The sequence below is a fragment of the Macrotis lagotis genome, chromosome 7, assembly GCF_037893015.1.
Source record: "Macrotis lagotis isolate mMagLag1 chromosome 7, bilby.v1.9.chrom.fasta, whole genome shotgun sequence".
In the NCBI taxonomy this organism is placed as follows: domain Eukaryota; kingdom Metazoa; phylum Chordata; class Mammalia; order Peramelemorphia; family Peramelidae; genus Macrotis; species Macrotis lagotis.
In genome coordinates, this window is record NC_133664.1 from 164,646,098 (window position 1) to 164,668,024 (window position 21,927).

Here is a 21,927-nt window from a genome sequence, read left to right on the forward strand (position 1 = left end):
CCAATTTTTAGAAAAACTAACAAATCACTTTTATAAGGAATGAGCCTGAAGAGAGACATTAAGAATTGAACTTGAAAGACATTAAGAAGTGAACTTGAAAGAAGCTAGAGAGACTGTTTTCTTGTCATTTCTCAAGATTAATTAGGGAAAACAGAGAGAAGCCATTATAACTTTTATCTTGTAAAGAGGATTCTTATGAAAAGATCTTATTTGTTATACTAATTGGTACTCTCAGATGAAGTCATCTGCTGTTATAAGTGAGATTTTGAGAACATGCTGGCTTTGGTCTTTCATAAAGCTTTCATAAAGCTATATTACTTTATATGTCTTTATTTTTCCTCTTGATTTTGTCAACAAATTATGAATATAATAATTTTAATATTTGTAATAGGAAAAGTTTATATTGCTTCTATATAGAAAGAACTAAGAAACAAGTACTATAGGAAAAGAGATTTCTTCAGATTTTAAAATAACATCTGATGAACTGAATGGCTTTTATCTTCTTTGATTGAGAGATAAATTGAATTTGTCCTGATCAACAAAAAAACATAAAAACATAACCCTGTATTGCTCTAGACCTCAGAATGGTAAGAATAAATATAAGGATTAAGTAGCAACTTGAGGAAGACCTGAACATGAAATTTATGATAATGCATAATAATTGTGTTACATGTCAGAGCTTGTCCTCTAAACCTTGTTATAAGAGGGCCTGATGATCACTTTGATTCCAATATATTTCTTATCAAGAAAAATAGCATGCTATAAAAATGGACATAAATTAAGCATCTCAACATTATAAATTTAGAGGACAATTTCTGCTCCATGGATTCACAATATCAATAATGCCAGTATGGGGAAAGCTACTCAAAAACATACAATAACAAATTATTTTGTATATACATACCTGAATTTCTCCAGTAATTGGATGGGAGACAGACTTTGTTGCATCAGTGGGCTGTAATATTAAAGAACAAATACACAAATTATTTCAAAGAACATTGATATGACAACATTTCAACATTCTGAAGTTCTATTAATTTTACTGGTCTCACAAGTTTGATGTGAAAATAAATTGCATTTAGTTTTCAGTTGATCTGTTTCAAATAAGGTATATTTTCAAAGAATGTCTACATTATATTTCTATATAGATCAATTTTTATGAGACTAAGACACTTTAGGTCAGCAAAAATAATTTTTAATACTCCAAGAGGCACAAAGGGATTATAAATTAATCTTAATCATTTCTGTTGAATGCATATAACTTGGCCATTAAATTATGTTTAAAAATTGAATGAGGTTTTTCTTCATTTTAACAAACTATAATGATTTCTTTGGCTTTTACATCACCTTTATTCCCCCAAATATATTTCCGCCAATATATTTCCGCCCTACCAGATGGTCATCCCTTATAGCAAAGAATTTTTTTGACCAAATTAATTCATCTATCAAGTTTGTCAGAATATGTGCTATCCCCACCAAAAGCTTCCCATTTCTACCAAGAAATCAGGGTGGTATGTTCTCATACATGATACTTTTATAATAGGGAATAGGGACAAGAAGAAATAAAAGAATGCATCATTCATCTGAGAGATGGCACAATGTGGATGTAGTACACCAGATATATATTGAAGTTGATTGATATGTTGGTTAAATTTGCTCTATTTTAATTCTTTATTATAACTGATGAATATAAGGAAGTCAGGAGCTCACTTGTCAAAGGAATATTGTAAGATATAAGTGATGTAATAGAAAATATATCAATAAATGTTTTATTTTCTTTAATGAAATGTAGCATTGGCCATTCATGTGTATATTACCTAGAAACTGAAAAAGATTTTTAGCTAGGGCCAATTAATAAATATACTTTATTTTTGATTCACTATTCTAAATTACTAATTACAAATTTTATATATTTTAACATGAATGAAAATAAACAATAAACAAGTTAATGTGTAGAAAACTAGGAAGCATACCTAGGTTGAAGTTCACCTGAGAAGAGATCTTATTGGACATATGCTAATATGAATTGAGAATCTGATACGATATTCAAGGAAGCCAATGCAATCCTTGGTTACCTTATGAAAAGAATATAGTTTATGATGCAGAAGATGATAATCCAAGATGATAAACCTGCCTTGCCAGATCACTTTTGGAGTAGTGTTCAGTATGGGCCATTACTGTTTAGAAAGGACATTGAGAAATTGGCATTCTCAAAGAGGCCAACCAGCATACTGAAGAGTTTTGAGTTTTTGATATATAAGAACAATAAGAGGAAAATTAGTCTGTTTAATTTGGAAAAGGTAAGACCTAGTGGGTGGGGCATGATAGTTCTTTTGGGGTCTTTAATGGGTTATTATATGAGTCAGGGCTTTGATTAACTATGTCACAACGCAGAGGACAAAAATAGAAGCAATGTATAAAATTTAAGAGGCAAATTTAGGTTGAAGTGAAGAAAATCTTCCTTAATATTAGACTGATCCAAAAATAGAGTTTTTTGACCCATAAGAAAGTCAATGCCTTCCCCTTTTAGTCTTTAAGCAAAGATTTAAGGGAATGATATAGAGGGGAAATATTTTTTCAGGTATGGATTAAGCTAATGTATTTAGAAAACCCTTACTTGTGAAATTCTTTGATTCTCTTTACTGGACCATCCACAGATCAGTATTATTTCTCCAAAAGGCATCTGAAATTATGTTATGTATGGAGCACATGGACAGACTGAGGAGGATTTGTGTCATCCAAGTATAACTATTTTTGAGATAATGTGTGTGGTCATCTGTTTCCATGGAGATGATGGCAGATTGATAAAGGTTAAGAAGCAGAGTATATTGAAAATAACAGTTTTTAGACATCGACCAAAATTAATTTCATTGGTAGTGTCCACAGTTTAGGAATTTTTTCTATCCATTCATGATTTGTTTTATTGCAAGAGCTAGAAAATAGAGATACAAATATTCTTAATTTAAATATAAATAGAAATCCTAAGGGAAAAATGTCAATGATAAATGGAAGAAATCTCCTGTAGATTTTCTTTATAAAGATGATTAAAGGATTTGGTGAAGCTGTTTTTTTCAAGTATTCAGAGACAACAAGAAGCATAATCTAAAGGAACATTTGTCATCTCACTTTGCAGTATATTTGAAGAGAATAAAATCTTATAAAGCACCATGAAGATAAATATAACTTAGTAATATCCACTTTAAAGTATAATGAATGTTCATGAAAAACTTTACAAGATCCTTCAAAATAATTCAACAAATACTGATATTCTTTGATTCTGAGTCAAAAGTGAGTACTGAGGAGATAAACCACTATGTTATAAAATGAGCTTTGAGATCAAAGAATAAAAGAGACCAAATGCTTGTATGTCCCTCTGAAGCCTCATCCCAATATAGCAAGAGTACATTTTACAAGGAAACAATGTATGAAAAACAAATAATGACAACAATAAAAAGGCAATAAAATTAGATTTAATGGATAATAGCAATATCCATTTGTAATCAATTAGTAGTATTTAGCTAAATCACTGGCAATTAGAGATAAATAGAAATTACAAATATGGGATTTATTTGTAGGAACTTTAAATGAATCTTTTAAGATAAACCTTCAACTTATAAAAATGGAAAATAGAAATAATATACTATTAACAATTTATAGAGAAATTTAACTGTTACAATATTATAACTGAGATAAAGAAACAAAAAGATTTAAGAAAGAAGCTTGTCTTCAAGTGCATTGGCAATCCTGTCAAAGCATTAAGACCAAAGGGCAGAAGAAGTCTAAAGGGCAAGGTAGCTTACAAAATGTTTTAGTGAAGGATAATGAAAAAGAATGCAAAACACCAATAAACTGTTTAAGAGAAAACAAGCCTATACAGAGTTAGGTGGGAAACCAGCAACAGAATCAAATGATCCGTGAGTATTTAAAGATGAAACTGTAAGGGCAAAAAACAAGAACTGAACAGAATTTACTAGAAGTTTTTTTAAAATAAATACTGAGTCAATTTTATTATCAATTACAATGGATGCATAATAATTGGAATCTACCAAATTGACACAGTGAGTTATGAGAAAAAGTCATAATGACATTCATGATGAAGTCAAGAAGAATAAGAAATAAAAATTAACTAAATGAAGCAGGAAGCTGTGTAGGTTGAGATATGATTTCAAGGTACTGAGTTACTGTTATTTACTCAGCATAGTAAATTCAATTCAACAACAATTAAGTGTTGCTATATATTTCTCTCTGTTAAGAAACCTCAAGTTGTACAGAAATACCTCCTCCACATGGTATACTAAAATAATCAGAGTTGGGTTCAAGTGTTTGGGATTAATTTTCCATATAGAATTAATATGAACAAAACATGCACAGACATTATGGAAGGATGTGAAGTGAAATGGAATCAGTACCCACTTTCAGCTAATCATGAATCCATCCAAGAAAGTTTCAAAATAAGTGGAAGCAATGATAAAATTATAGACTATCATTCATTGAGTCCTTTTGAAAGAATTATTATATTGAAGAGAAGAATTTGAAAATGATCCCACTTGATAAAATAAAAGGAATATCAATGGTAGAATGGAACATATGGATTGTCTGTTCAATTGTTCCAACAATAAAGGTTTGGTTGAATTAATATTGTATTAGGAACACAAGTATCAAGAATTATTTCATTCTCTTTATATCAATAAAATCAACAAGTATTTATCAAGAGCTTATTAAACATCAGATCTTGTACAATGTGTTGGAGATTCAACATCCTTCTTATTCTCAAGAATCTTATGGCCTCTCTGAGAATGCATGCATTCATGCACACACACATGCATACACAGACACACACACTCACATCTATCAAAATTAAATGTAAGATAATTTTGTAAAAGAAAGGCACTAGCAACTGAAATAATAAGAAAGACATTAGGTAGTAAGTAATGTTTGAGCTGAGCTTTGAAGGCAATTACGAATTCTAAAAGCAAACTTTACAGGAAGAATTGGAGGAAGCTATGCATAAGGTGCTTAGCTATCTAATTACATGACGTTATTATTGTTTTTCTTTAGTTAGCAGTCCTGTTCTCTGTAAGGAGGCTAAGACAAACTTCTAGAAAGAAATTTTTATGGAAGCAGCAGAGGAGAGGAAATAAGATGGTTGTGAAAGCCTGTAAAAATTTCCATGTGAATGAAATAAAAAAAAATGAAATACCAGTGAGATGGCATAAAGATTTGAGAGAAAAAGTCAAGGAAGTAATGCATAAGTCCTTGGACAGTGTCTAGCATATGTGTAACTATTTTAATAATTGGCTTAGAAAGGTGATACAAAATCTGTAATTGTTGGTAGCTGTAAAATTAAGCTGTTGTGAGAAAAATCTATGAGGGGTTTAACAATATTTTTTTCTTTTATACTTAGATACATCCTTTTGAAGATGGGAAAAATTGGATAGAATGTATAGAAAAAAGATTTATTATATTAGAACTAGGATGATTTTCAAGAACATCAAATCCAGGCAAGTGGAATATTTTTAACCTAAAGTCCACATAAATCACTTGATGAAATACTATAAAGCTAAAGGTGAATTAATACTCATACTGTTTATTTATTTATTTGTTTGTTTGTTTTTAGGTTTTTGCAAGGCAAATGGGGTTAAGTGGCTTACCCAAGGCCATACAGCTAGGCATCATACTGTTTATTTTAGAAAAAAAGTCTATTTTTCTTATTTTCATCAAAGTAGCAATGTTGATAAGTCTGAAATCCCTTTGTTTTGAACTGATGCCTTTACTAAAAGTTGAACAATTTCTCCATATCTCTCTCTCTGTTACAAATACAAAACCACTAAATGAGAATTCCTTGTTCCCCAAGGCATTTGAGAAACATATGCTGTCCTTATTCTTGATAGGAAGAGATAAGAAAGCAAGAGAAAACATTTACTTGTGAGCAAAATTAAAGAAACTAGCCTTCAATTTTTCTCAAAGAAATGGATACTTAATTTTACTGGATGTTAATAATAGCATATTGTGGAATATGATCTAATTGAGCATTCTAAGTCACCACATTGTTCACTGCCACAAATCTTAGAAAATTTACTTAGAAATAAAATACTAGGGGACAGCTAAGTGGTACAGTGGATAGAGCACTGGCCCTGGAGTCAGGAGTAACTAAGTTCAAATCTGGTCTCCGTCACTTAATAATTACCTAGCTGTGTGACCTTGGGAAAGCCACTTAACCCCATTGCCTTAAATTAAAAAAAAAGACATGAAATACTAGGATTCCATTCTATGTAAAACCATTAAATTCTGAATCTACTGGAGTAATTCATTTGCCTACTTAATGGCAACCTAGGTGGTATAGTAAAAGAATGTTAAATTTGGGATTAGAAATGGTAGAGTTAGAAACATGCCTCAGATATCTACTCTGTTTAAACCTGGATGTATCTCTTAACTTCTGCATCCCCAGTTAAAGGGGAAAAATATTCATGATTACCTCACAGGGTTGTTGTGAGAATGGATCTATCAGTTCTCTGTCTGTCTCCCTATATATTTAATATGTAATCAGTCATGAAGGTTTCTCCCACATATCAAGCAAAACTTCCCAAGTTGATACTAATAATTAGACAGACATTAATGATCACTGTCTTTCTTGTAAAGTTGTCTTTGGTAAAGAAATGCAACAAACCAAAGGTTAAAAAGATATAGAAAACTTCTAAATCACATTTTTATTGTATAGATTGATTTACATTCTCTTGTTTAAGTCAGCAAAATATTCTTTCCAACATAAAAGTGAAATAAAGTTATCCCTGACACTTCAGCAAAAATAACAGAAAACCATACACCACCTGATATCTTGCAGAAAATAAAAAAATACAGTACATCAATACATCTAGCAACATCCCACTGTGCTGCTTTGATCTTTCATTAGTTGCCAGAGGAACTATAGAACAATTTTTCTCACTCTCCACATGACATCTGTCAAAAGAAAGACCATCTAGACCTGCAAGTGACTAGACATAGAAAATCTTTGTACTTTATTCTGTAAATGCAAAATGTATTTAGGTAGGCATCCATCACTTTGGATAATTCTAGGCATCTTTAATATTTCTTAATGTTCCTAGATTCAGAGGATTAATAGATAATATTTGAACTAACATAATTCTGTATTTGAACATGTGTTTTAGAGAATTATCTTTTAGGAAGAATGTATTCTAACACCATACTATAAGCTTTTTCACTTGAATCTTCTCCTTTTAGTAATGTTAAATCTGAGCCAAAGCATAATGAGTTTCAGTAGGATTTAAATCATATAAATTTGACACAACAGAAAAATGCTAGGTGTCTTGTGAGACCAGTTTCATTTAGTCTCCTTATAAGTTGCAATCATAAATTTTTAAATGAGAAAAATATCCTTGTCCTGTCTTGCATTATTTTACAGACTAATTCTCTTTCAAGTGATATCAAGTGAAGTATTTTATCAAATTTCTCTAAGTATATATCAAGTCAAAATGATATCATCCTACACATACTGGATCTCTTTAATCCTTGGCTCATATGTTAAGATCTATGACTTTTCTCGCCTGTATCAGATTAAGATGACAAAAAAAGGAAAATGTTCAGTGTTGGAGAGGATGTGGGGAAATTGGGACAATAATGCACTATTGGTGGACATGTGAAATACGCCATTCTGGAGAGTAATCTGGAACTATGTCCAAAGAACAATAAACCTAATCATATTCTCTGACCCAGCAATACCAATATTAAATCTATATCACAAAAAAGCACATAAAATGGGAAAAGTCTTATATGTTCAAAATTATTTATATCAGGTCTTTTTGTAGTGCAAAGAATTGGAAATTGAGGGAATACTCATCAACTGGGGAATGGCTGAACAAATTATGACATATGAATTCTTAAATGGCCAAAATTAGAGAAGCTTGGAAAGAATTACATGAACTTCTGCTGAGTGAAGTTGGCAGAAACAGAGAACATTAACACATTAACAATATTAACAACATCAGCAACAACATTGTGAGATGGTCAACTATGATGGATGCAGCTCTTCTCAGCAGTTCAGAGATCAAGGACAACCTATGAGACATGCTATGGACAATACATCCACATCAAGAGAAAAAAACTTTTTATGTTTTTTCTTTCCTTTCTCATTTTTTTCTTTCCCCTTAGATCTTATTCCTCTTTCACAACACAACTAATATATAAATATATTAAACAGGAATATATATGTACAACTTTTATCAGACTATTCCCCTCCATGGGGAGCAGGAGGGAAAGGAGGTGATAGAAAAATGTGAAATACATAAATTTGCAAAAGGATGAATGCTGAAAAACTAGCATTGCATATAATTGGAAAAATTAAATTCCAATAAAAAATCTGACATTTTATATAGGAAAGGGAGCAGAAGTATCTGTTACACAATCAATTGGTTCATAAGCATTTATTAAGTTCTTATAGTATGTCAGGCTGGGGTACAGAATTCTGGGGATAAAAAAGGCAAAAAAATAATATTCTAATAGGGAAGAGAGCATGTATACTACTGAGTTCATACAATAGATAGAAAATTAGATGACTAGAGAGATGAGAGAGCTATATTTAAATATAGAAGTTAGAAATCTCAGAGGAAAGGCACTGGAAGTGGGGCAAAAACTAAGGATAAAAGAGACTTTTCCCATTTTTTATATGCTTTCTTTGTGATATAGACTTAATTGGGTCAAAGGGTATAATCAATTTTATTGTTCTTTTGGCATAGTTCCAGATTGCTCTCCAGAATGATGGTTTCATTTCACAACTCCATTGACAATGCATATTGTCCCAATATTCCAATCCTCTTTTCCTTTTTTTTTTTTTTTTTGCCATTTTAGCCAATATGATACATATGAGAAAAGTCATGGCTTGGGAGTCAGGAGAGTTAGGTAATATTTCTTACCATCCAAAAAGGTAACTGCAGGTTATTTGACACGATTGGATTTCAAGTTCCAACACTATAAAAGAAGGGAGTTTGACTAAATAATTCATTTTGATTCTAAAATTGATATTAATTTTAAATTTTGAAAATGAATTTGAATTTTGAAAAAGGAAACTTATTGGATATAATCTTATTTGTGTGTGTGTGTCTTTGGGGAACACAAAATCAAAGTACTTTTCAACATATAGGGATGCCCTTGGGAGACCTCATGAAGGTAAAATATAGAGGCATGTATACATATATTTACATACAAATATAAATACATGCACATATAAATTTTAGGGGCTTATACATATGTATTTGTATCTAAGCATGCACATAAACATGTGTGTGCAAAAATGTATCTAAATCCATACTTACATAATGATTATATAGAACATCCATTGTATCTATACTAAATATATATCTGTATTTTTGAATCTCTGTGTATATATACATAGACTCTGTATTTATAATAGTAACTGTGGGTGTGCCTAGTAAATACAAGAGCCATGGATACAACTCTTATGATTTTCTTACTTGTCTCAGCCTTGCCTGACTCAGAAGTGGGAATGATTTTCTTCTTACAAAACTTGCTCTTGAAAATACAATCTTTTTCTTCTTCTTCTTTGTAAGGACAGAATTGCTGCAAATATTGTATCCTGTTCTGAAAGGATCACAATAATTTGACTAGGAAATCCTGCTTTGCATAGCTCCACCATACTGGGTCAGTCAGGATGAAGGGCAATCTAGAATGGACACCTTGTTTGATATGTGAAAGGGGGTAGGTTGTCAGCTGATTATTTAGCAATCTTCATATTTTGAGATGGGAAAATGCACTGTAGAATAAGAATTAGGATGACAGGGTCATTGTTATAATGCTGAAATGTAGCAGTGAGGTCATTTAGTCCACTGCCATCTTTGATTTTACAAGTGAGTAAATCCAGATTGATAGAGGTTTAAATGACTTGCCCAAGTCACATAGATGTTTTTCTTTATTTTTATTTTATCTTTTATTTTCATTTTGAATTATTTTCATTTTTTCTTTCACTTAATATCATTATTTTAAAGTTCAAAAGAATACCTAAAACACACTTTAAAAAACAAACTATAATGAATATAGAATTGATGTAGAATATTCTACATTTGTATTTGAATAAACAAAATTAACTTTACTAGAATAAAAAGAGAGATTATCATAAATTATCATAGCATATAAAATATGCTACAACATAAGGATTTTGATTCTTAGAAATTATGGTGTCAGAGAAAAGGAGAAGAGGCTGGATAGAAAGCCCAGGGATACAAAATTGTCTCTCCTTTGTTTTCCCGGATCTAAAGATGGAATGAGAAAAGAAACCATACTGGGAACATATTTAGAAAAGACTCACTTTGCTGCTGTGCCTTTTTTTGCTCACGGAGGGTGATCCTGGTTGACCAGGACTAGGAACAGCACTGGAAGCAGCTGATGTAGGGCCAGAGTGAACATGTGATCCTTTTTCAACAACTGAAGAAAGAACCAATGGTGACTGTTGGAGAGAAACTTTTTGCAGTTCAGCTGCCAGTTGCTTTGGATCCACTCCGGGGGATTTTGCTTTGTCTACTGCAATAAGATAAAAAGAGCTTTATATACTAAGTCCATGTCAAAATTGGCTGCCGAACCATTATCTACAATATATCATCACTATTAGAAGTCTGGTTATGAAAGATAAAATTTCAAACTTCAGTTGATTACAAGGAAATCAGTAATATATAATGAATAGTCTATGCTCCTTGTGGAGTAAGGAATGCTTTCGTTTTTGTCTTTATATTGAGAGAAATGATAATTAGTCACTTATTAATAAGCAGTTATTGAATGGTGTCTAAAGTTTTTCGCCTTTCCTACTTCCTCATTCAGAAATCAATACTTGTAGACTATTGAGGTGGCCCTTGAAATGCAAGACTGATAATGAAAAGAAAAATTTAGATCTCTTCAAAAGGTAAAGAAATTTTAGGTTAGGTAAATTTTGGCCTATCTTCTATTCAGAAAGGGCTGAAAAAAAGTGGATCCTTTTGCCTTAGATTACTCTGAATGGGGTGTTATAGGAATACATAAGTATGTCTTCAACACCTCATTAGAATAATTCCATCTCTCATCATAATATTCATTCTCTCATTACTTGTTAACCTGTATGAGTTGACTATCACCCTTAGGAAGACTCACTCTTCCAAGGGTATAAGAGCATAAAATGGGGTTCTATGAGGGGACTTTGGCATTCAAGACACTCCTTTAATTAATTATTCCTAGTATGTTAAATAAAATGATCAATTACCCAGAAATCATATCTCTGGAAATGTTCAAAGCTTAGCAAAATATCGGGCATATGGTAGGCACTTATTAAATCTTTGTGGATTAACCAGTTATTTTATATATATAAATTATATCTCTCATATAATTTACTCTCATTTACCTTTGTCCCTTCATGTGCTTCTTAAGAATTCATAATTTTATGGACTTCAAAAAAAGTTTAAGGTATGGAAGAGGTTGACAATTAAGAGTTCTGGCTTGGATTATTTTCTTACAGTTCCAGTATGAACAAAACTTCTTCATTTTGAGAAAGAAGTAAAATATACTGTATGGAATCAATGGGGTAGCTCTTTTCTTGCCTCTGTACATATACTTTATGTGGACTGATTTGTTTGTTTGTTCTTTTTGCCTGCTTTCTCTACTACCCCGACATCTCATATCACAGAGCAAATCTAAATAAATTTTTTTTTACTTATTAAGACTAAGAATTCTTTGATATCTAAATTTTGCACACAAATAGGGTAGAGAAAGTACTACATTTAGCATCCTGCAGAACTGGGCTTCAGTTCAGACCTTTATTAAAAAAGTAAACTTTCGACAAGCCCCTGACTTTTTTCATCATTCATTCATTCATTATACGATTCAATGAAAGTTTATTTTTATATCATTTCATTTCTTCAATTACATGTAAAGATAGTTTTTAGTATTTGTCTTTTTGTAAACTTTTGAATTATATATTTTTCTACCATTCTCCCTTTCCTCTCCCCTCTGTATGACAGTGAGCAACCCATTACAGGTTGTACACGTACATTCATGCTTAACATATTTCTATATTGGTCATGTTGTCAAAAATTATAACTAAAGGGGAAAATATGAGAAAGAAAAACATAAAAGAAGTTTTAAAAAAGTGAAAACTGCATGCTTTGCATTGCATTCAGACTCCATAATTTTTTCTTCTGGATGCAGATAGAATTTTCCATTACAAGTAATATGTATCTCTTAATTATCTACATTGTGCCAGATATAGTGCTACAGGCAAACCAATCTCTTAGAGTTCTTGAAAGAGAAAAATTTATAGAATTAAAGTGTAAACACTGTGCTAAATGTCAGGAACTTCATAATTGGTCCTCATTATTTCTTATATTAAGACATTTGTTTTATCATGAAACTAAAGAGATGTTGAATGGTGTGATGGATAGAGAAATGGATTTGGAGCCTCTAAGATCAAGGTTCTAGCCCTACTTCTGAAATACCCATTGGTTATGTAACCATAGATTCATTTAATTTCTCAGTTCTCCAGAAAGATACCCAAGATTAAAAAATTCAAAGAAGATAATCATCTCCATTAGTAGAGTGGCTGTCCTCGTTTAAAGAAATCCCTCTATGAAATAATAGGTCTACTTTTTATCTTAATGAAACTAAATTTAATTCACCTTTTTAAATTTAAGACATATTGTTTCTTGGCAGTTGGAAATATAACTCTTTTACCTACCAGCCTTTGGTGGTTCATGTAATTCCAGGTGCTGAGGATTCTCTGAATCTGAGAGCATATTGATATCCCTAAATAAAGCAAAAGAAGCCTGAGACAAAAGGCCCTTCTTCCTTCTAACCACAGTTTTTTACTTTAAGTCAATAAATGAGACGTGATCAATGATATATAAAGCAACTCCCAAGCATAATCCCCTCCTGTATGTAATAGCTAATTGCAATGCTGTTAAAAAGTCAAGTAGCTGATAAAATGATTCTTTAAGGTGAAATCTTTAATGAAGTAAATGCAAGTTCATATTGAAATACTGCAAATTACTGCTAGGTTTGAATTAGTGTGAATAATGAATTCCCTATAGGGATTACATAATCAAATTTGCACTATATGAAGTAATAATTATGCAAAATATGGTCACTTGTTCTTTCCCAAATATAAATGTGTAGTTTGGATTTGAATACTGTGACAATTAAATGAGATTCATTATTTGACTAACAGGAACTCAGTCTTATATTTCTCATGGATTATAAGTGAGTTAAAGCTTTCATCTAAATGAAGCATGTTTAATATAAGACATGAAAAAGAAAAACTGTTGACATTTTATTGCAAATAAAATTGAGTGCATTCTCTCTATGCTAAAGAGCTGTTTTTCTAATAGACACAAGAAATTGCTAAAGCTTTATTTTCTACTTACATATAAATAGAGATAAATCCTACAAACTAGCAAAAGGTTCCACCTTAACAATTTTGAGAAAAATAAGACATGAAAAGCCAAAAAAATGGAAACAGAAAGATGGGGAAAAACTCACAGTCTTACACATATTTCTGCTTCCCCACTTTGTTGATTAATGATGCTCTGTACTTCTTCATAGGTTTTAGAAGTTAGGGGAATTCCATTCCATTCTAATACTTGCATTCCTAGGAAAACAAGTAAGGGAATAAGTTTAGACAAGTTCCATACTTCTAGCATGTATTCCTTAAGGAATATTTTTCCTAAATGTAATCAACTCAGCACACACTTCCAGAGAACCTCAACTCAGTGGTTTCTGGGATAATGTTTATCAAAATCATCTCACAGCACAAGAAAACCATTAAATCTGCTCTCGTCAGCTTACCTGATCACATAAGGATATCTGGCTGGATATACAAACTTTTGTCCCTTCTTTTGGAGGCCCAAGTCTGTCAGATAGCAATAAACATGCATTGTATTCAAGAAGACATGAAGAAAACCCTATGAAATACTTATGAGCCCTTTTTTTGTTGTTGTTCAACAATGCAATTAACATCATTCTTCCCTGTGGCACACTCTATGGAAATATTATACAAATATTTCTCCCTAGCTGCTTTAACATAAAGGACTGAACTCTCACCCTAAATTGGCTGAGGGTCTAACCCATCCATATAGGTACAGTAACCAGAAGTCATATTCAACATAGCCATGTCCACTCTCCTTATCATTAAAGGATGGAGTCTTGGAAGGCATTTAATTAATCCATCATATTTTACAGGTGAAGGAACTGAGTCCTGAAGGGCAATGCCTTGCCTAGGGTTGCATGGCTAATATGTTAATGAGTCAGGATTCAGACCCAGCTCTTTTTAACTGCAGGGCAACTAGATGGAACAGTGGATTAAAGCACTGGCCTTGGGATCAGGAGAATCCAATCTCAGACACTTGATACTCTGACTTTGAACAAGTCACAAAACCTTGATTGCTTCCTATCCAGGACAATATCCAGTCATCCTGATTCATATCTGGTCATCAGATAATTCTGGAGGAGAATGTGAGACTAGTTGATTTGGCATGGCACCCCTTCACTCAAATCCAGTTATGAGCTCATCATAGTATCACCTCCCTGATGCCATGGCCTTCTTTGAGAATGAAGGACAAACATCATCATCATCATCATCATCATCATCATCATTATCATCCTAATTGCAAATCAAGTACCTGTGCTACTGCATAATCTGTGACTCGTGGCTTGAGTGACAAATATTTCTTCAAAGGGTATAGTGGTAGCTACATTTCTATATAAGAATTAACTATTTTCTTACTACAATCCCCCCGCCCCGGGATCCCTTCATTTGGTTTAACCTTATATAGAATAAAATTTCCTAATTTTAAAAAATGTCTCCTTTCTCCTCCTCCCCCCACAAGACCTTGCCCTTGCACAAATAGAAAAATAAAGTTCAATAGCTTTTATGTCTAAAATACATAAAAGATTTTACTTGATGGTTCATTAAACTATTTTAGTCATTTTTCAATTTGTCCTATTCCTTATGACTCCATTAATGGTCTTTCTTGGCAAATTTAGATATATACATTTAGTTAACTTCATAAATGTAATTAATCATCATCATCATCATCATCATCATCATCATCATCATCATCATAGCTGGCATTTATATTCCTCCTTGGAGTGTTTGCAAAGTGATTTATAGAGGTTACTTAATTTGACAGTAACAACAAATCTGAGGCAAATGGTATTATTATTATTATTATCATCATCATCGTCATCATTTCTACAGATGAAGAAACAGAAGCACAGACTGGTTAAGTGATTTGCCTCAGATTACATAGCAAGTAAGAGGATTTGAACTTTGGCCTTTTCACTTCTGGTCCAGTGTTCTATTCACTGAATCATTGAACTGTTTCTGTGATGGAAATAACTGTGTGATAAGTCACAGCTAATCATTCAATACTGCCTGTTTTAGAGATTCTCATATATTTTTCGATAATAACAGATTATACTATTAAAAAGTCGACGTGTTCTAGAATAATAAAAATTCTATTCTAAGGAACTCAAAAAAGAAGAAAGTGTAGTGTTGTATTATTTGATTTGGTGAAATTTCTGAAAATTCCATGTAAATCATCTTTTCTACCCACCCAGCATTCCCATTCAGTAAAAGAGACATACTGGATCCTTAAATATTAGAGGTCTAATCAAATCAAGTTAACAAATATTGATTAAGTGCTTACTATGTGAGATACTAAACAGATGTGGAACAAAAAAGAAATTTCTCAAAGAAATTATATTCTAATAGGAGAAGATAACGTATACACAAATATGTCTTATAAATTATCAATCACAGAGAAATAGTATTAACATGAAGAAGGACTAGGAATGGATTCTTTCAGAACATGAAATATTAGCTATGACTTCATATAAGTCAGTAAAGTCAGGAAGTAGAGATAAGGAGAGAGAATTCTGAGTGTGGGTAACAGCTTTCTATGTGTTAGAAAGCTATTATTCATTGCAAATAACTTTTATTCTCTCATAACTATAAATTGCAAAGAAAAGTTCACACAACCACAGCAATTGAAACAAAATGTTCATATAAAACTCATTATTTTACTAACGCTGACATCAAGGAAACTTTTTTGAAAATGAAAAATGAAAAAATATTATGAAACTCAGTGACAATTTCTCCCCAAAGAAAAGCATCAGACAATGAATATATATAATAAAGTACATTTTGGTCATCGAAAATGTATTTGTGAATTTACAATTTTTACTTTATACATTTATGATTTATACTATTATAATCTGGAAATGGAATTATCACATTTCTTTAGGAAACTATTCTGTGGATGATAAAACAGATTCACATTTCTCTATTTTTTTTTCCTCAGCAAGAATTTCTTCCCAATATGAAAGTGATCAATTTTCTAAAACTGGATATCTAACATACTATAATGTATACATATCATCTTTTGGTCAAAATGGAAGAATATTATTCAGTACACTAGTAAAATCATAAGAATATGATAAAGAAAAACTAGGATAATGATTCAGTATTCTTCCAAATATCTGAAAGACCTAATGTCTTTATGTATTACTTTTGTGATATGTTTTAATCCTTCTCTTCTTTGTTTATATAATTCTATACGTTTTATGTTATACATTGGAAAAAATTCAGATGTTGATAGATTTCACCAAGCTCTTCTTTCCAATCATTCTAAGCATACTACAGAGCAAAATAAATTACCAGACTTGTTTTCCAAGTTATAGCCTATAGCATTTAGTCTATGCAGGTTCAATTAGCATGTCAACTAAAAAACATTATCAAATACTTAGTATGTCTTATGTACTGTGATAAACACAAGGGATTTTAAAAAAATGGACAAAATATGGTCGCTACCCTCAAGAGTGGCTAAGTGATACAGCAGATAGAGCTTTGGGCTTGGAGTCAGGAAGACTCCTCTTCAAATTTCGTCTCAGTCACTTGCAAGCTATCTGAACCTGGGCTAGTCACTATCCTGTTAGCCACATTTTCCTCATCTCTAAAACAAGTTGGAGAATCAAATGACAAACCACTCCAGTGTCTGTGCCAAGAAAACCATAAATGGGATCAGATATGACTGAAAAAACAACTGAAAAACAAAAATCCTTAAGAAGTTCACATTCTAATGGAGGACATGACAAATAGTTATATATCATAACATAGAAAATCTCTCTAGTGATGGAATTTTCATCATTTTGGGAGGGGGATGATTACAAGGAAGTTAGCCAAGACCTTGTCATTAATTAGTTACTTAATTTTGAATTTTCTTATCTTTAAAATGATAGCTGACTATAGCATTCTTGCTGTCTAAGCTCTCATTATATCGTGATATTAGTAACAATACATATATATATGAAGTACAATCGTTATGCTATTTTACAGTAATTAATTTTTATGTTTTTAGATAGAAAAGATAATTTTTTAAAAAGCATATGATTCAAGAAACAGACCTAAAAGATGTCATTAACTTGAATAAGCATTAAAAAATTCAGTTACCCGCTTGTGTTATAGACTTGAGACAATTGAGGAATTCACAAGTACTTTCATTTTTTTAGCAATTTAGAAGACAAAATTCTTTCCTGAAGGGGGGGAGGGGGCAGATGACTTTAGGTCTGAGTTATCCAGTGTTACACAAAGTCTATAGAATAGTTGGGGAAAAATCACCTGGGGTCACTAGAATTGTTTTATTTGTTGTAATCATGTATCATTGAAAGAAATACATTATGGGAGAAGGCTATACAAATAACATACATGTGATTAAACATTAATCATACTATACTGTGGTATATTTGAACCCTCATCTTAATATATTAAAAATGAACTTGAACAAAATAAATAATGAGATCTTGGAAATATCATTTGAAAATAAGAATGAATTTTATAAACCTAAGGGCATATACATATCATTGAGAATTCTAAATTAATTAATTTTTTCAACATTATAAGAGTAGGATATAGTCACTGAAAAATCTCCATGGGCATTCATTACAAAGGCTGCTTCAAAGTCACAAATTAAAGGGGGAAAAACCTTTAGACCTTGATATAACATATAAATATCATCTCTATGGAACAAGGAGATTCTAATGATACAGTGATAGAAAGGAAGTATAAATAAACTTCTCTTTAATAGAAAACTGAATGCAAAATTTTAAAAAAGACAAAATAAAACAATGAAAGGTTTTTTTTTGGATTTCTGTCTGTCAATGCTTTCATAATCAATAGATATTAAAAGGTAATTCCTGTATATAAAGTATCTTTTTTATTGTAGCTACAAAACAATGAATATGAGTATCAAGCATACTGGTATATGTATGCTTATAGTAATTTTAAAAAGGACATGCAATGATAAGGTGAAACAAATTTAATAAATGAATAAACAAACATTTAATAAATAAATGATTAGCAACTTGAATGGAATTTGAAAAAAGTAATTGTAATAAATGAATAAATAAATATTTTTAAATAAATTAACTTGAAAGGAACATAAAAATATCTCTTTACTACCATCAAAATCTAGAAGAATCTACATGTAAGTATAAAAAAATTATTATTCATAAGATTTACCCAAAATACTAAGAAGACAATTTTCATTTAGATAGAATATTAACTCATAATTTTGATCATACAAGTTCTACTAAGGTTTTCTAATCACTTTATGGATGTATATTTTTTTTAATTCCAAGAGATTAGATTGTAACTTTTTCAAAAACATAGTATCCTATCTTAAACTTTCGAGTTCTTCACACATCACAGAATATTAGATACAGCACCAATACTTCATAAAGGTTAAATTGAAATAAATACTAATGTGTTAAAGAAAAAAAAACCTTAATATTAATTTTTTCTGCTTTTTCTCATTTTAAACATTTATATCTGTTCTTGGTTTCAATATCTCAAGAATTATTCAGGATTTATAAAAATACAACTACACAGTACTCTTTTAGAGAAACAAGGAATTGTTCACTTCATAATTATATAGATTCATTGTTCATGAGTGACCTGTACTAATGCAATAAAAATGATATTACCAAAATTAATTTATACTTTGGTCCTACATAAATTAAACTACAAGTGTTCATTTATACAATAATAATGATGATGATGATGATGATGATGATAGTGATAACGATAATGATGATGATGATAATAATAATATAATAATAATAGAATTCGGTTAGAAGAACAAAAGTTCAGTATCATGGGAAAAAATGAAAAAGTATGGAGTCTGATATTAATAGATTTTTAAAATATACTTTTACACACATATGTGAATGGGTTGAGCTGCTAATCCATTACTTGAGGGAGATTCTGTGCTGAAAGCTGACCTCCATGTAACAAAATTTTAGAGGAAAATATTCACATATAAATGGATATATACAACTTATAATCAGCTTGATAAATGTATCAATACCTCTCTCTATATATACATGTTCATATATAAATATATTTATATACTTTATATTGGAGTATATATATATTTAGAAGTATATTTAATACATGTATATGATATATACATGTGTACACATGTACACACATATAGAGGCATATATAAATACTTACATACATACATACATACTTATTTACACGCATATACAACTTAGATGCTATAACTTTCAATCTTGGAGATGTCCCCCGGTTGCTGAGAGGTTAAGTGAATTTTGCCTGATGACATAGTTGGTGTATATTAGAAGCAGAGTTACAAATGAGCTCATTTTGAGAACTAAGCTGCACCTCCACCCACTATACCTTGCAGTCTCTTCAAAATATATTACTGAGCAATTGTCATCTAAAGTGTTTCATACTGGTTAAGAAATTGAAAGTTAATTATGAACAGGAGAGATAAGCAAAACCTAGAAATAACTGAACTGAATAGTAGGAGCAATTCTCTCTTTTTTTAAAGGAATGATTGGAAAAAGTAAAAAGTAGGGGAGCATCTTACACCACATAAAACAATAATCTATCATAAGATCCCAACATTTAAAAATATAGAGTGAAATTACTTCATCTATGCTTTCATAACTGTTATTAAGGAGAAAGGACTTCATAAACAAGGAATAGAAAAGATCACAAAAATGATAATAGATCATTTAATCTTAATGATTTAAAAAAATGGCAAAATACATAGAGAGCTTGCCCCAGAGTCAGGAAGTCTTGAATTCATTTCATTCCTCTGGCACAGACTGCCTATGTGAATCTTGGAAAAATCAAAACTTCTCTTGTTTTCAGTGAAACTCTCAAAGACCACTAGCTGCAGGACAGAAGTCAATTCTACATAGCTGGAGGGAGCTTCTTCACTGGAGTTTCTTGTATACCTGTGAAATCATATGTCTAGTCCAAAAATAAAATTAAAAGGCTTTTACAATAACAACTCGATTCAAGAGAAAATAAAGAAGAAAAACATCAAACATCTCTGATAAAAGCCTAATATCTTAGATATGTAGGGAATTGACATAAGAATGAATCATGGGCGGGGGGGGGCAGGGCAGGTGGGTGGCACAATGGATAGAGCAGCTGCCCTGGAGTCAGGAGGACCTGAATTCAAATCTAACCTCAGACACTCAATAATATCTAGCTGTGTGACTTAAACCCATTACCTTGCAAACACTAAAAAAAAAATAATAAAAATGAAAATAATGAATCATGGATTCTTCAGTAGATAAGTAATCAAATTATATAAAAGATTTTCAAAAGAAGAACAATTATAAAATAAGTTTCTTCACTCAGGATAAGAAAAGTGAAAGTTTATCATATCTATCAAATTGAACAAATTTGTCAATTGGAGAAATCATCAGTGGTGGAAGGCAGCATGATTAATTAACATTAATCATCGCAGAAGCAACTTGGAATTATAACAGGTAAATCAATGCATTTTATTACTCTTTGTTCAGTGATGCCTCTACTGTGGCTATAATCCAAATAAATCAGATATGAAAAAATAAAGATCCTGTATATACCAAAATATTAATAGTAGTATCTTTTAGTGGTAGCAAAAAAAACCAAAACAAAACAAGAAACTAAGTGAGTATTCCACTACTAGAAAATGAATGAACAAATTTTCCTATATGAAATTAAAGAATTAATGAAACATAGAAAATGACAACTATAAGTAATTCAGAGAAATTAGAGGTTTATATAAATTGATACAGCCTAGAAACAATGAAAGTCAAAACAAAGGCTATAATATTGTAAATGAAAACAATATTTAAGCATTTATAAATGTAATGGTCAATATTTTTCCAGAGAATATATGTAATACAATTCTATTTTTTGGTTAAACAGATGGGCAATTAGGGGTACAGAATATCAAAATACTTTTGGATATAATCATAACAGTGGTTGGCTTTGAGAAACTATGTTTTCTGTGGTATAAAATCATTTGGAAATTACTTCAGTTATTTTTGGTTTATTTTCCTTAAAATATAAATGATTTTTTCAGAATATGGAAAAATAACATCACATCAACAACAGAGTTATGATTTGAATGAGATTAAAACTACATTAAATTGCCATAAACTTTGTATTTAACAGAAAGTAACACAAAGTAAGATGATTTCTGGCAGTGAACAGAATGCTTCCTAGAAGTCAGGCCACAAATGAAGAAGCTAAATTAATCATCCAAGTTACTCCTGACTTACATTTTGAGTTAGTTCTTCTTTTAGTTAGCTCGATCCCCTTATTAAGTGTTCATAATATTTATGCTGATTTCTAGATGCCAAGATCCCATAATGCACACCATGATATGAATTCTGAGTTCTTATCTAAAACTCAATGCAAGTCAAAATTAGTGAGTTTACTAAGAATTATATTCCTGTTATATTATTTTATGTCTTGGAATAATTTTGTCTCTTCCCATCCAAATTTATATATCCTTTGGTTCATATATCTATATCCCCTACTGAATCTAATTAAATGAAATCTGAATTTCCATC

The 21,927-nt window shown here is 31.1% G+C and overlaps 1 protein-coding gene across 1 annotated transcript in view; it reads right to left on the reverse strand.

The window, feature by feature from the left end:
- The window catches only part of LOC141493128 (protein piccolo-like), a 222,439-nt gene that overhangs the window by 39,279 nt on the left and 161,233 nt on the right, over nucleotides 1-21,927 (reverse strand). The window contains exons 6-9 of the mRNA XM_074194044.1: nucleotides 13,525-13,633; nucleotides 12,725-12,792; nucleotides 10,337-10,548; nucleotides 905-955 (exon numbers count right to left, since the gene is read on the reverse strand). Of these exons, the coding sequence (XP_074050145.1) occupies nucleotides 905-955; nucleotides 10,337-10,548; nucleotides 12,725-12,792; nucleotides 13,525-13,633 (440 nt within the window). The remainder of the gene's footprint in view (nucleotides 1-904; nucleotides 956-10,336; nucleotides 10,549-12,724; nucleotides 12,793-13,524; nucleotides 13,634-21,927) is intronic.